At 49.0% G+C, this 14,188-nt stretch overlaps 1 protein-coding gene across 4 annotated transcripts in view; it reads left to right on the top strand.

Annotated features, from left to right (window-relative positions):
• The window catches only part of GRIK4 (glutamate ionotropic receptor kainate type subunit 4), a 230,804-nt gene extending 225,477 nt beyond the window's left edge, over positions 1-5,327 (top strand). For all 4 annotated transcript variants that reach the window (XM_069876474.1, XM_069876477.1, XM_069876476.1 and 1 more), the window contains exons 18-20: positions 1,039-1,167; positions 4,103-4,221; positions 4,745-5,327. In XM_069876474.1, the coding sequence (XP_069732575.1) occupies positions 1,039-1,167; positions 4,103-4,221; positions 4,745-5,110 (614 nt within the window). In that variant the 3' untranslated portion in view covers positions 5,111-5,327. The remainder of the gene's footprint in view (positions 1-1,038; positions 1,168-4,102; positions 4,222-4,744) is intronic.
• Positions 5,328-14,188: the final 8,861 nt, after the last annotated feature.

Genomic DNA, 14,188 nt, shown 5'->3' with positions numbered 1-14,188 from the left:
CTCGTTGGTTTTAGCCCAAGTTTCTTAACAACTGATGGCTCTTAAAACTCCAGGAGAGAGAGAATTGGGCAATTTGGGGATTATCTCAGCTAATAATCAAGTTTAACAAATACAGGGTTATTGTCTTTCAAATATGAGACCTAGCAAGAGAACATCCTTTCCCAGGGCTGCACAGAACAAGGATGTAATAGTTGTTATTCCAAGCGATCAGCTGATCTTTCAGCCTGTCTCACAGGCTTGGGAAGCCTCGTCCCTGACCTTTAAGGACCCACACCTAGCAATACAAAGTTAAGCTGAATTACATAAGAACTGTGACACAACCATGGGTTAGCTAACATGCGCAAGCTTGTAAAGTCACAGTAACCCAATCCTGAGTACGAATCCTTACTTTCAGGACTAAATTTGTTCTGACATTGTCTTGTTAAGCAGTGAAACTGTAGCAGATAAGAAGAGCCAAAAGGGACAATAGTGCTGAGTTACCAGGAGGACCGTGGTCGTTCCCACGGCCCTTTTACTTGATCTCTGGCAGGCAGCAGGCATCGTGAGGACTGCAGGAGAGCTCAAGGACTGCAGGAGAGCTTGGTAACAAGCGCAGGAGGGAGCCTGCTCAACCAGGAATGGTTGGGCTTGTGCGTAGGGTGAATGTGCTGCTGTTGCAGTGCACCAGGTTGAGAGAAGAAGCATTAGAGCAAGGTTGAAGTTGGAGGCAGCATGAGTGGAGAGGGACCTCAGTGGCCTGGAGGAGCAGTGACGTGAGACTGAACTGCTGGTTCAGACCCCGTTTCTGAAGCCAAAGCTCCCCTTTGTAAGGGACCTCTTTAAATGACCTATGTGGGTCTTGGTGGACAAGCAAAACTACCATCTGCAAACTACGTGAACCAGGTGATGGTCCCAGCAAGAAGGCTGCAGGTTTCAAGGGTTTACATGGACTGATATCCCTTCCAGAGCATTCACAGATGGGTTTTTGTAGCTGGGCACACTGGTGGGGAAGAAAGCTGGTTGAGGTGGTGCCTTACCACGTCCATCTTGGCGTTGCAGGCTCTGTGTTTCGTGACGAGTTTGACCTGGCCATTCTCCAGCTGCAAGAGAACAACCGCCTGGAGATATTGAAGCGAAAGTGGTGGGAAGGAGGCAAGTGCCCCAAAGAGGAGGACCACAGAGCCAAAGGTGAGCCACATCATTCTCCGGTAGCTGAGTGAAGGGACCAAGCAGTAGAAGCATCCTTGCTGTCAGGGCAAGGACGAGTGTCCGTCCGCACATGAGCGCTGCCAGGTTTTCTGCCTGAGAATTACTTTTTCCCCTTCTTCTGACCTGAGATTCCTTCCTTCTCAATTCAAGGAGAAAGCCAAACAGTTCTGCTATGCCTCACGCTGTGTGTTTTTGCCTGGGGCAAAGATAGCGGGAACAACCAAATGACAAATATTGGAGGCATATGGAGGGTAAATTAGCTTCTAATGAATGTCTGCAGCATTTCATGAGAAAATGGATGGCTAAAGGGATCAGACAGAAATCCTGGGTTCCTTCAAGGGAGATGGATCTCCACCACAGGCCCGCTGGTTAACAGCTCCAAGTGCAAAGCTCCTTTTAAACGGCCAAGGGAAGGGACACAAGGACTTTTTACTACATCAGTAAACTGAGGAGCAAATTCTTTAGGGTAATGCTATGCAAATTGCCAGCAAAGCTACCACATTAGGCTGACGTCCCAGTGTGAGAGCAGTTGCCAGCTTAATGCAGTTGCTGTAGTTTTGAGTTTTGGCAGTTGCCCTTCCCTCAGCAAGCATTTTCAGGGAGGCCAGCAGGTCCCTCAGTTGCAAGGACAGTCTTCTGACCTTTGTGAGTGCAGAGACTGAGAACTAAGCGAGGCCTGTGGCAGCTCTTTTGTTTTTCTGACGGTGCCGCAGGTGTAGGGGGGGGTGTCTGTGCAGGCTGGAAGCCAGGCTGGATGGGACCCTGCGAGCTCGAGCTCCCCGCTGGCAGCCTCAGTTGTTCGTGTGGAGGCAGGAGATGCTGGTCCAGTGTCAGATATCAGGCACAGGGGAGTATTTTCCTCTGTGGATTCTGTAAAATGCAGTAAAATCTGGTTTGAGATGGTTTTGGAAGGGGATTTGGTTGGAAGCAGGCTCCTGGGCTGTTTCTGGCACTACCCAGCGTGCTCTGTGACCCTGGACAAGTTTTTTCACTGTTTTATGCCCTCTGCCCTTGCTCACTTTCTCATTCTGGAAAACCAGGGAGGCTGTAGCCTGCTGATATGCATGTATGGAGGAAGGAAATGCCTCTCAGGTGGGCTTGGTCTGAGGTGGCACCCAGGTAGAGTGATAGAAGGATGTACAGAGAGGTACTGGCCCTAAATTCAAACATGATTGCTGCTGGGAGGAGAGGATGGCCTTTATCTTGGGTCTAAACTGTGATTATGGGCTATGTTTTCTACCCTGCAATTGCTGTCTTAAGGGAAATATCTCTGCGAAGGGCTGATTTACAGAGGCACTAGATTGCTCCAGAGGCAATGCCGGAAGAATGAAGGAGGGGGAGGGAGAAATGCGACCTCCTAAGTTTTAGAACAAAACAGGTCAGCGATTTACAAGGATTTTGGTGAGATTTTATGTCTAAAAGCCAAGCGGAGATTAAGTCAATAAATCATTGATTCTTACACTTTGATTTAATGCTACAGAGGGGAGAGGAAGATTTTTATAGATGTTCTTGTTGAGTAATGGCCTCATACAGTCACCTCGGTGCAAAGCACCATGTGCTTTTTAGTAATCAATCCAATCAGAGCCCCGTCCACTTGAGACCCCAAACCAACAAACACTTGAGAGAAGAGCCCTTCCTTGAAAAACTAATGCTGCTCCCCAACTCCTCTCACGTGCCTGCTCTGCAGGGCCAGGCAGGGGCACCGGCTGTGGCTTTGGGGACAAGGGGTACGGTGGAAAGCGAGGTGACAGCCTTGGCACGTGGAAAGCTCAGGGCAGGTTAGTGAGGGGTGAAATTGGTGAGGCAATTGGCATGGGGCAGCTGGATGGCTCCTACAATCAGCAGAGATGGCAGTTATCCCATTGTAAGCAAGTTATCATAGAATCATAGAATACTTCGGGTTGGAATGGACCTTAAAAATCATCCAGTTCCAACTCTCTGCCTTGTGCAGGGACACCTCCTGCTGGATCAGGGGCTCCAAGCCCCATCCAACCTGGCCTTGAACCCCTCCAGGGATGGGGCAGCCACAGTTTCCCTGGACAACCTGTTCCAGTGCATCACCACTCTCATAGTGAAGAAATTCTTCCTTATATCTGGCCTAAAGCTGCCCCTCTGCAGCCTCTTTCATTACTGGAAGCTGCTCTAAGGTCTCCCTGCAGCCTTCTCTTCTCCAGGCTGAACAACCCCAACTCTCTCAGCCTGTCCTTGAGGTGCTCCAGCCCTCGATCCAAGGGAGGTGAGATAACTCACCCCATGGAAGGGGCTGTTTCCTCCTTGTGGGCCACAGGGTGCTGGGCACAGAGCACCCAACACTAACCAGGTACCCTAGGTAGCAGAGACCCCATTCGGTCATCGTGTAGCATCAGACGGTGTTGGGTCCTGGTCTGGTTTGGAAATTCTTGTTGTTGCAATACAACCAGCCGTAATCATTTTGCACCAGCACTTTGTACTGCAATCAAAGGAGCTTTGCTTGGTGCCAGCTTCCTTTAAAGCCCTTTCTTGTCATCTTCTTCTCTGCTTCCTTAACAACATCGCTCATCCGCCTTCGTGAAGTTCAAAGCAACCGGAGCTGGGTGAATAATTTGCAGGGATTAATGTGTCCAATTGATCTCTCATTTTTTTCCCCCTGTTTTCAGTTTGTCCACAAATTGCTCTGTACTTCCCTCCAATGTACTTGCTGTTTATCTGCAAAATCATCATTTCTGAGAACGCGTCTTCGATCGGGCAGTTATTGCAAGTCATTCAGTTTGCCATCTGAGTCAGGCGAGTAGCTATTAATAGGACAGTGCTGGCTACGTGGTTTTGGTCCCTGCCTGAGTCTATGCGATGCCAACTAAACAGTAAAGAAGTGGGATGCTTGCCATTTATGTTGTGTCTGCCTCTCCGCAGCATCATCTCTTCTGCTTTATTTTAGGCCTGGGAATGGAGAATATTGGTGGAATCTTCGTGGTTCTCATCTGTGGCTTAATCGTAGCGATTTTTATGGCTATGCTGGAATTTTTGTGGAGCCTTCGGCACTCTGAACAATCAGAGGTAGGACCTGAAAGTGTCCAGAGGGGTAGTGTGGGTTTATCGTTAGCAGCAGTGCAGTACTCTGGAGCAAGTAATGCACTCATGCTGATGGGCATTCCTAGTAAAGTGACCTCAATCACACAAGAAACCTAGAAGCATCGGTCAGGGTCTAAAATACATGAGCTTCTCACACGTTACTACTAAGATCAAGGCCAGGGGGGTGCTCTAAGGGCTTCTGTAGGATCAAGGATGTCTGCAACGTCCAGGTACCTTTCCTGGAGACAGGATCATCTGAGGATTTCTATCTGCTGTAGGTTTGGGTCTTGTGTTGACTTGGGGATCCAGCATACAGGAGGGTCTCTGATGAGAGGTGGAGTCGGTTGGGCTAAATTGAATATGAATATCCAAGCATTGATGTTGAAATCCATTGGCCTGATTAACGACCAAGTCTGTAGCACTTTGGCATCAGAATCTAGAGCAGACGCAGCTCTGCTGGGCTCACAGCTTCCTTAGGTGAGAAGTATGTCTCGGCTCTGCCTTCCAGGTGTCGGTGTGCCAAGAGATGGTGACGGAGCTGCGCAACATCATTCTCTGCAAGGACAGTTTCCATCCTCGTCGGAGGCGAGGGGGAATGATACGGACTCGCCCCGTTATCCCGGAGGAACGCCGAGCCCACAGCACAACCACGCTCAGCAACGGGAAGCTGTGCAGTGGGGGCGAGCCAGATCCCCTGGCACAAAGACTGGCACAAGAAGCTGCCCTGGTCGCTCGGGGGTGCACGCACATTCGGGTCTGCCCCGAGTGCCGCAGGTTTCAGGGTCTCCGGGCGCGACCGTCTGCGGGCTCGCCCGCGCGGAGCGAAGAGAGCTTGGAGTGGGAGAAGACCACCAACAGCAGCGAGCCCGAGTAATGCTGGGGCATGGGGGGCGTCGGGGTGGGCCGAGAGGGTCCTGTTCCATTTTACAGAACATGGACTTGTACAATGTCAACTCGTTTTTAAATTAAAAGCAGTTACCCAGCTTCTCCAGAGCAGACCTTTGCGCAGGCCTGGCCAGAGGGACAGCTTTGGTTTCAGCAGCCAAGAGGACGTGCGTCTCATGGAAGCTCGATGCAGCAGGAGTGAGCTCTCCAGCAGTTGTCTCCATGCGGCTCCGAGGTGGGAAGGAGGGATGTGGTGGGTAACTGGTGGAGCAGATATTTGGGGCAAGTTCTTGGAACTTCACCCCACACCAGGAGAAGGGATGTTGGCGCCGTCTCCCCATCACATAGACTTCCAGGGGGATGTTCTCAAAGGGTGGGGGGAGGGGTCTTTTTATTTGACGCGGATAAGGGACGGGAAGGGAGGAGTCATGGTTTTGGTTTGGTTTATTTTGGACCCAGTCTCCAAGGCACCGAGTTTCAGGTGCTGAACTCTTCTTCCTTTATCAGAGCATGGTGGGCTGAAGGAGGAAGGGCAGGAGGGGTGGGACACGCTCCCCATGAGAAGCAACATTTGCTGAAAGTCCATCTGAAGAGTTGTTAAAATACAAATATATATATACACACACATATATATATATATTCAAATGCCAAAAACCAACCAACGAACACAGTGAACTCAAAGAGGCCTTGAAACGCCTGGAATTTCAGGGGTTCTGTGTCTTTTGTTCAGTTCTGGGGTTATGTTCTCCTTTTTTTCCCTTTGTTTTCGGGATGCAGGTGTGGGGGAGCCTTTTGAGGAAGGTGAGGTGGGAGCAGGCGAGAACGGGGAGCACTGGGGAAGGCTGCTCTTTCCCACCAGGGGAGGGAGGTGGTGTTTGCTGCCCACTGTCGCTCCTCAAGGTGTCCACAGCCCATGCTCTGCGCTCTCCTCAGCCAGTAACTCTGAGCTCTGCCCCAGGCTCCCGAGCTTCCCTTGTTCATGACCCATGGAGCTCCCTTGGCTTCGAGGTTGACTTCCAGCCCCTGTCTAACAGCGGCGATGCCGCACAGCGTTGGAGAAAACCCATTAGCCCAGGATCTGATGTAAGGAAAATATTTACTTCCCTAGCAACAGCAGCAGCTCACCCTCTGCTTGGTACAGACATGGGTTTTACATTGACGAGTTTAATTTTCTGATTGAAAAAAAAAAATTCTATGCAATTTCTGGTTGTAAAAGGATAGATACGATAATGGAGAGGGGCAGGGGAGATAAAGCCTTGAGTGAAGGTACATCCTGTTCTCAAATTGTTTTCTTTTCTTTTTGTCTCGAATGTACTGAAATAAAAGATGTCCTTGGATAATCATGCTTTTTTTTTTTCTTTTTCCTTCCCTGTCCACACCCACAAATGTCATGAGAAGGTTTGAGGCCCATCTGCTCAAGGAGAGACCCAGCTGCTCCCCAGCTGAAAGGGAAAAGGTGTTTTGGCTGTTGCAGGTTTCAGTGCATCTGAACCCATGATGTTGCTGTTCTCTGCACCTGAATGGAAATGGGAGAAAAAAAAAAAAAGAGAGAAGGACAGAAAATCAGAAAGCCCAAGATATGTGCTGGTAAGGAGGGAAAGAACCCAAATCCAACGGCAGTGCAGCCTGTCAAGGTTGCCCAGGTCTCCATGCAATGGGGACCCGTGGCTGTTACAGACTTCCTAGACCTGGTGGTTGGAGCCCAGTTGACCACGGGCTGAGGGTTAGGTAGAATCAGAGAATGATAGATTGCTTTGGGCTGAAAAAGAGCTTCACAGGTCATCCAGTCCAACCCCCTGCAGTAGAGCAGGTGAAATGGGTCACGTTATTGCAGGCAGGAGCCTGTCTCCAGCAGCTGTTTCTGAGGAGGATGCGCAGGGAACGGGATGTGATGCCATGGTGATGGGCACGTTGGAGTTGTTGTTTCCAGCAATGTGTGAAAAGAAGTGTCTGCCACACAGTGACAGAAAAATGTGCCCGCTTGGAGAGCAATCGTGCAACAAAGATTTGGGGCTTGTTATGCACAATGTCATAGGAGATGTTCATAGAGGTGCTTTCTGGCAGGTGCACATCTGCAGGATGTGACCCTTTTCCTGACTAAAAGAGTGGTGAAGGTGAGAGCATGAGATGAGGTAAGGCAGCTTGGCCAGAGCCCAGGGGTCCGTGAGATTAGAGGGACAGGACCTCAAAGGAGATAAGACACCAACATCTCCATCCCTGCCCTCCGCAAGGAGCCAACTTGGGCTTTCAAAGTGCTGACAGCAACACCAGAGACATCTGAGCGTGGCCATGTTGTGTTTAAATGCTGACATGTTTTTACGAGCAGCAGAATATACTCATCAAAGGGAAGCCGCTTTCTAAAATTTATTTACAGATTAGCAGAAGAAAAGGGTCCATGAATCATTTATCAGACCTGATGTTTTTTCACCCTTTCACTGCAGTGAAAAAAGAGGGATCTTGACAGAGCCAGACATTATTCTTCTGCTTCTCCAAAGATCTTGCAGTCATCTGCTCAGGCAGAGGATGTCAGGAAAGAAATTATGAGAAACCACCTGGTTTCTCCCTGTCTTTGCTTTTTATCTCTCCTGTTAGCTTGTTCCACCCATATGTTGTTTTGTAGCTGGGTCTGTATTTTAAGAAGATTTTCTTTTTTCATGTTCCTCTTGCCCTCTTCTCCTATAATTTTGGTTTTACGTGTTCGGAGTGTTTGCTCTCGGAGCTGAAATGGACCCTGCAAGAGGATTAAAGCTGCTGCCCCTCAGATGCCTTTTCCAGTGTCTCAGTAGGTCCTGTGTTTTTAGGACTGGTAAATCCCGATGGGTTTTACACGGGAGGGACCCCCCAGCAGACAGGATTCTGCACAAGCCAGAGTACTCGTGTGCATTTGTATGCCCAGATGAGTTTGCATCTCAGATCTTCTCTCTCTCCCCAGTTTTTCTCTCGTCTTTGAATCTATTGTGGGGCCCTTTTCTGCTCAGCCAGTCCCAATGCTAATGCAGTTCAAGGTCTGGAGCGCTTTGCTGTCCAAAAGGCACTTTCCCAGTATTGCCATCTCCTGATAAAACGAGTAATTCTAGTAAGATATCTCCGCAAATTCCACCGGGAGCCAAAAGATTAGATCAATTAAAATTTAATACTTTGCTTTATCCCCTCTAACTGCTTTGTTTGATGCTCCTGCTGCCCCTCTGTTCGGGCAGTGGGGCCGAGGGCTCCTTGCAGTCACAGCCAGTTCTCCAATGCCGGCTGGGTCAACAGCAGTCTGGCAGGTTCCGAACTAAAAGGCCTGGGATCTCTCCTCGTGCTCTAAACCCCATGTTTGTGTTGTTATTCCAGGCAGTTCCATTTTCACCTAATGATAAAAAGCTATTTTCTCCCCAGAGGTTGCAGGGGTGAAGGTATTAACAAGGCTTGGACAAGCCTGGGGGCATTTACTGAACGGAGTCGTGGAAGTAAAATAGAAAAGGGTGGTTCTGTGAACCACGAGAGCCCACAGGACTTGAGGAAGAAAGACGGTAAGCTCTATAAAACAGAGAGAACTCTTTGGACCTACGTGGTCCTGAGGCGGGAATCTTTTAACCATTACAGGTCCATGGAAATCTTCACTGTCGAGCCTCTTTATGTCCTTGAACCCCAAGTGCCTCATCAGGTAAGTGACCTGAAAGGTGGAGAAAAGGCAAAGGCAATAGCTGTTGTTTCAATTTTTTTTTCTTTTTTTAATTTTTCTTGCAGAGATCCTGAGTTACAGAGTGGGTCTGGAAGGGGTGTGAGTCTTTGTGGTCATACGTAAGCTGGAGAAGATATCTACAGCTCTGGTAACTGCAGCTGTGGGTACAGAGTAGCTGGGCTAGACACAGGAATGTGAGCAACTGGTTTTGATGGTTCTCGGCTTACTCTCTTTGAACAGTAAAGACATTCCTAGGGAAAAGGAAAGGACCTATGCGTGGGGTGGTCTCCTCGGTGAAAAGTGGTTGATGATTTAGCTTATGAAAGAACAAAAAAGCAAAAATGGACTGCTTAGGTTTGGCGTGAAGCTGTCATGATTTGGCTAGGATAAGGCTGGCATGAGTGGCCAAATTCCCCTACCTCAGCTTTAGTTTCACTTAGCTCGGAGGTAAATTACCTGCAACATAGGTGTTTCTCTCCTCTACTTCACTTGTGTATCCAGTGAAGGCGATGAAGAAATTTCTTCACCAAAAGAGTGGTGAAGCACTGGCAGAGGCTGCCCAGGGCAGTGGTGGAATCTCCATCCCTGGAAGTGTCCAAAAGCGTGTAGATGTGGCCCTTCGGGACATGGTTTAGTGGGCACAGTGGGGTTGGGCAGACAGCCAGACTTGATGATTTTAGAGGTCTTTTGCAACCTTAATGATTCTATGAAACTTCTCCTCGTGGCTTTGATTCTATGGCTTTAGCTAGAGCAGAAAAAGTCGCACTGCCCATCAGGAGAAGAGCCTGCCGGTGGGGCACCACTCCAAAGCAAGGGAAATAGCCCCCACAACATAAAGGCATAAGCAGAGACAGAATCAGGCCAGTGGTCTGCAAAAGGAACAGTCAAATGCCATCAGAAACAGTAAAAAGTAATTCCGGGCTCACACTTGACACTTGCAGGTCTGCTGAGTGTTGTCCCTCTTTGCTTGGACATCTCACCACGAGGGGACAGCACGTCTGGCCGAAACGCCTGCTGAGCAGAGGATAATGCACCCACAGTTCCAGAAACCCCATTAGGGTTTGATGGCCACTAACTGATTGAAAATACAGAGCTCAACTCTTCTGGGTACAAAGTAGCACTGATGAATTCCGGATAAATAGGCTCCTCTGGAACTTGATACCACATTGGGAAAATCAGCTCTGTATCAGCTGGATCAGACAATGGGTAGGTTTATGCATCTTTCAGGGAGGTTTTTTTTCCCCTCCAAGGTGGAATCTGCTGTGTTCCAGCTGAGCTAATAGTCTGATTTGTGGCAGGGCTGCAGCATTTCATCCCAGAAAGCATTCCAGCTGGCAGATGAGGGTCACCACCCTCACCACCAACATGCAGCTGTCTCGGGGGGCGTGTGGTGGTCCAGCACCAGCACAAAGGGCAACACATCACTGCTCAGAAAGCTCTGCTGAGGCCAGATCAGTAAGAAAATGAAGGAAGCGAGCTTAATTAACAAAAGCTTTCTCCTCTGCTGCATGTAGGTCTGCAGTTATCAGCGTAGCTGGCAGCTCTCAAAGACTGAAATGACAGTAGTTGGCTGTAAAAGAGATAACTGTCAGATTAGCTGGTACATATCTTCTGCCTAGGTTTTCTATATCATACCTATCTTGAAGCATCTCCATGTATCAAAGGGACTAGTTGGCCATTTGCCTTTAAAAAGTACCCTTCCTGGCGTGATAAATAAGGGTCTATTACAACAAAAAGACCTAACATTTCTTGTTCCTTGACTTAGGCAGTTTGGGACTAGTATTTCTTGTGTGCTGATTGATTTGTATAGACTAATCCTTTCTGTTGTTTTTATTGTGGTGCTTGTGTTTGTGGTTTCTCTTGTGTTGAGCTGAGGATGCAAAGGAGAGAAAACATCTATTGGAGTGTAAAGGCAGGGAGAAGGGCTGTTTCTGGCAGATGGAAATGGTTCTTATAGTCCATCAGGACTCCTGCAGAGTGGCATCCTCGGCTCTGCTAACCCATCTGGGAGCCATGCTGGGCTATTCCTGCTACGAAGCTGGTCCAAAGTGGCTGCTAAAAATCCAAATCGGTGGAGAACAGAGAGGACTTTCTGCTTAGTTTGGGACAAAACATTAACTGAAGTAAGGGGCGTTTCATTGACTTGGGTGAGGAGAAGGCAATTGAGACCAGCATGGGTGAGACCTTTTTCAAACCTGTTAACTTCGGTCCTTCCTCTTCTTCTATCTCTGCCTTCCAAGCACCTTTCTTATTCATCCCCCAAGTACTCCTCCTCCTGTTGCTCAGCCTCAGAAAAAGGGTCTCAGCTTGGCTTTTGCCTGAACTCCCAGGAAATGTTCATGAACGTCGTCTTCTGGCTTTTCAGGCTTAGCTCTGGCTGAGCTGAGATTTAAAGCAATTTATTGCTAAGCCAAAAGTGAATGCAAATGAGGGGAAGGAGCTAAGGGAGAAAAAGAAAAAAAGACCTTCTATTCCCAGGTGAGCATTAGGATGTCTGATCCGCCTGCCTAAAACTGATTGTTCTTCCAGAGTCTACAGTAAATACCCTTGCGCATTAGTGAGTGCAGCTATAGAGGATGCTCTGATTATTGCTTGCTGAACTAAACTGGGACACGGAGGTGAACACACAGCCTCTGGTTTTATTCCTGAGCCATTGATCAGCCACAACATCTTCATCCCTCAGACAGCTGAAATGGAGGTCACGACATTGTAGGGAGCCAAACATTAGCAGGAGGCTACTGAGTGTCCGAGGTCCTGTGAGCCAGATCGCTCTCTTTTTAGAGGAAGGTTTGTTTTGCTGGCCAGTTCAAGTGGCCCCAGCATGCTGCTGGCCGTCTGACAGAGTCAGATGGATGAATATTTCTGTTTGAAGCTAGACCTTGAACATAAAACCACAGTTTACTGGAACAGGCTGCCCAGGGAGGGGGTTGAGTCACCATCCCTGGAGATGTTTAAAAGACGGGTGGACGAGGTGCTGAGGGACATGGTTTAGTGGTTGATTGGAATGGTTCGACTCGATGATCCTGGAGGTCTTTTCCAACCTGGTGATTCTGTGAAATGTCTTTGTAGGGGAAGTCTGTTGGTTTAGCAGGCATAATAGTTACTCTGACCAAGCTGTCTCGTTATTGCTCCTCCACATGGACACTATTTCAAGGGGACATTGTTATTCTGGAAAGAAGCCCCCTTTTCTTTGGTTTATTTTTGGACAAAACGGTGAGCACAAGGTGCTGTTGTCAGAAAGCAGCAGCAAGGATGGTAAAACTGGATAGCAAAAAAGGATCGGGCACAACGGGAGATGCTCTCATAGAGGACACCGTGCTCTGACTGGCCTGTGCTTTGCTCATGGTTGCTTCTCTCTGTGGCAGCTGTTGTGTCCCAGCAGTGAGAACAGCAGCAGAGCTATCGCTCTCCCAGTGTCCTCATCCACCTTGGACTTTGGGATAAGCCTGCACCCCTTTCCTGCTTGGGTTTTCTTGACAGTGAGATAGGAATCAAGACCTACCAAGCAAAGGAAGGGTGGTGCAGGGCTGGAGGTGCTGGGTGCAGGGTGGGAAGCCACAAATGCTCGCAAGTGCTGCACCAGCAGCACTGCTGGGGCTTTGGGAACTCACTTTCCCCCCCGGGTCTCCACTTCGCATCATAAAACGGGGATGACTTGAGTATTTCCCAACCTCACGCTTTCACTAAATACCCTGTCAGAGAACAGAAGTGGAGGAAACTTTTTCAATTCATGTGTAGAAATGGAGGGTGTCTGGCACAGTTTAATCTGTTCATGTTTGCAAAGGACTCTGAGAGCTCTGGATGAAAGCGGGTGGAGATTTGCCAAGTGTTTGCTAACATTAATGGTTAATTATTATGACTGCTGGCAGCCTACATACTCAGCCAGCGTCGTTCTCCAAGTGGGATCCAGACCTGTAATGGAGTTGTTACATGCACAAGACAGGAAGAGGCAACACTCTGTGTTGGCCTGTTCATCCAGCCAAAGTCCCATTCCAAAATCAGAGAACAGCAGCACTTTTCTGTCTCATTGTAACAACTAGTTATGAATCCAGAGCATTTGGCAGGGGAAGACCAAGCCATTTCCATGTCTGGACTCACTTCTGTCTGTTGGTGCCCTCTTTGTCTGACTGAACAGAATGGAAATTGCAGTCCATAATGAGATGTGTCCCAAACAGGGCAGCACACAGAATCACAGAATCATTATGGTTGGAAAAGACCTCTAAGACCAGTCCAACCATCAGCCCAACACCACTGTGCCTGCTAAACCATGTCCCAAAGCGCCACCTCTACACACTTTTTGAACCCCTCCAGGCATGGAAGCCCCACCACTGCCCTGAGCAGCCTCTGCTAGTGCTTCCGCACTCTTTCAGTAAAGATTTTTTTCCTAATATCCAATCTAAACCTCTCCTGCTGATACCCAAGGCTGTTTCCTCAAGTGAACACGTGCCATGCGGTGCTGCATGGCTGGGACAGATCCAGAGTTGACTGGAGAGGGTTACTGGCCATAACCCACACTCAGGTTTGATCTTCTTGCTGCTCAGGCTGGGTCAGAGACGCCCTGGCCATGCCACAGCACTTCCCAACGCGCAAGATGCCACCCTGAGGAATCAGAGGATCGCACATGGGTTTGGGGAGTTTGCTTAGCTGCATCCTGCGCCATGTGCCTGAGTCTGAGAGAATCATAGAATCATAGAATCACCAGGTTGGAAGAGACCCACCGGATCATCAAGTCCAACCATTCCCATCAATCACTAAACCGTGTCCCTCAGCGCCTCGTCCACCTGTCCCTTAAACCCCTCCAGGGAAGGTGACTCAACCACCTCCCTGGGCAGCCTCTGCCACTGCCCAATGACCCTTTCCGTGAAAATGTTTTTCCTAACATCCAGCCTGAATCTCCCCTGGTGGAGCTTGAGGCCATTCCCTCTCGTCATGTCCCCTGTCACTTGGGAGAAAAGCCCAGTTCCCTCCTCTCCACAACCTCCTTTCAGGTAGTTATAGAGAGCAATGAGGTCTCCCCTCAGCCTCCTCTTCCCCAGGCTAAACACCCCCAGCTCTCTCAGCTGCTCCTCTTGTTCTCCAGCCCCTTCCCCAGCTTCGTTGCTCTTCTCTGGACTCTCTCCAGAGCCTCAACATCCTTCTTGTGGTGAGGGGCCCAAAACTGAACACAGGATTCGAGGAGTGAGAGAAGCTGAGTTGTGATGGAGAGGGTGAGACAGCAGGCAGCAGAGTGAGTCTAGCCCTGAGCGGGTGAGATTTGATTTGCCAGATGTAATTTGATGGCCAGTACCCTTGCAGCACCTGAGAAAGCTGCCTTTATCTAATAGTAGCCATCCAGAAAATGAAATCAAATGAATAAAAGGCTCAGGGTCCATTTGGTCCTGTGAACATGACTAGCAACTGCCA

This window comes from Phaenicophaeus curvirostris, chromosome 25, assembly GCF_032191515.1.
Source record: "Phaenicophaeus curvirostris isolate KB17595 chromosome 25, BPBGC_Pcur_1.0, whole genome shotgun sequence".
Lineage (NCBI taxonomy): Eukaryota > Metazoa > Chordata > Aves > Cuculiformes > Cuculidae > Phaenicophaeus > Phaenicophaeus curvirostris.
The sequence above is the reverse complement of the archived record's forward strand: the minus strand, read 5'-3'. Positions and strand labels throughout refer to the sequence as shown.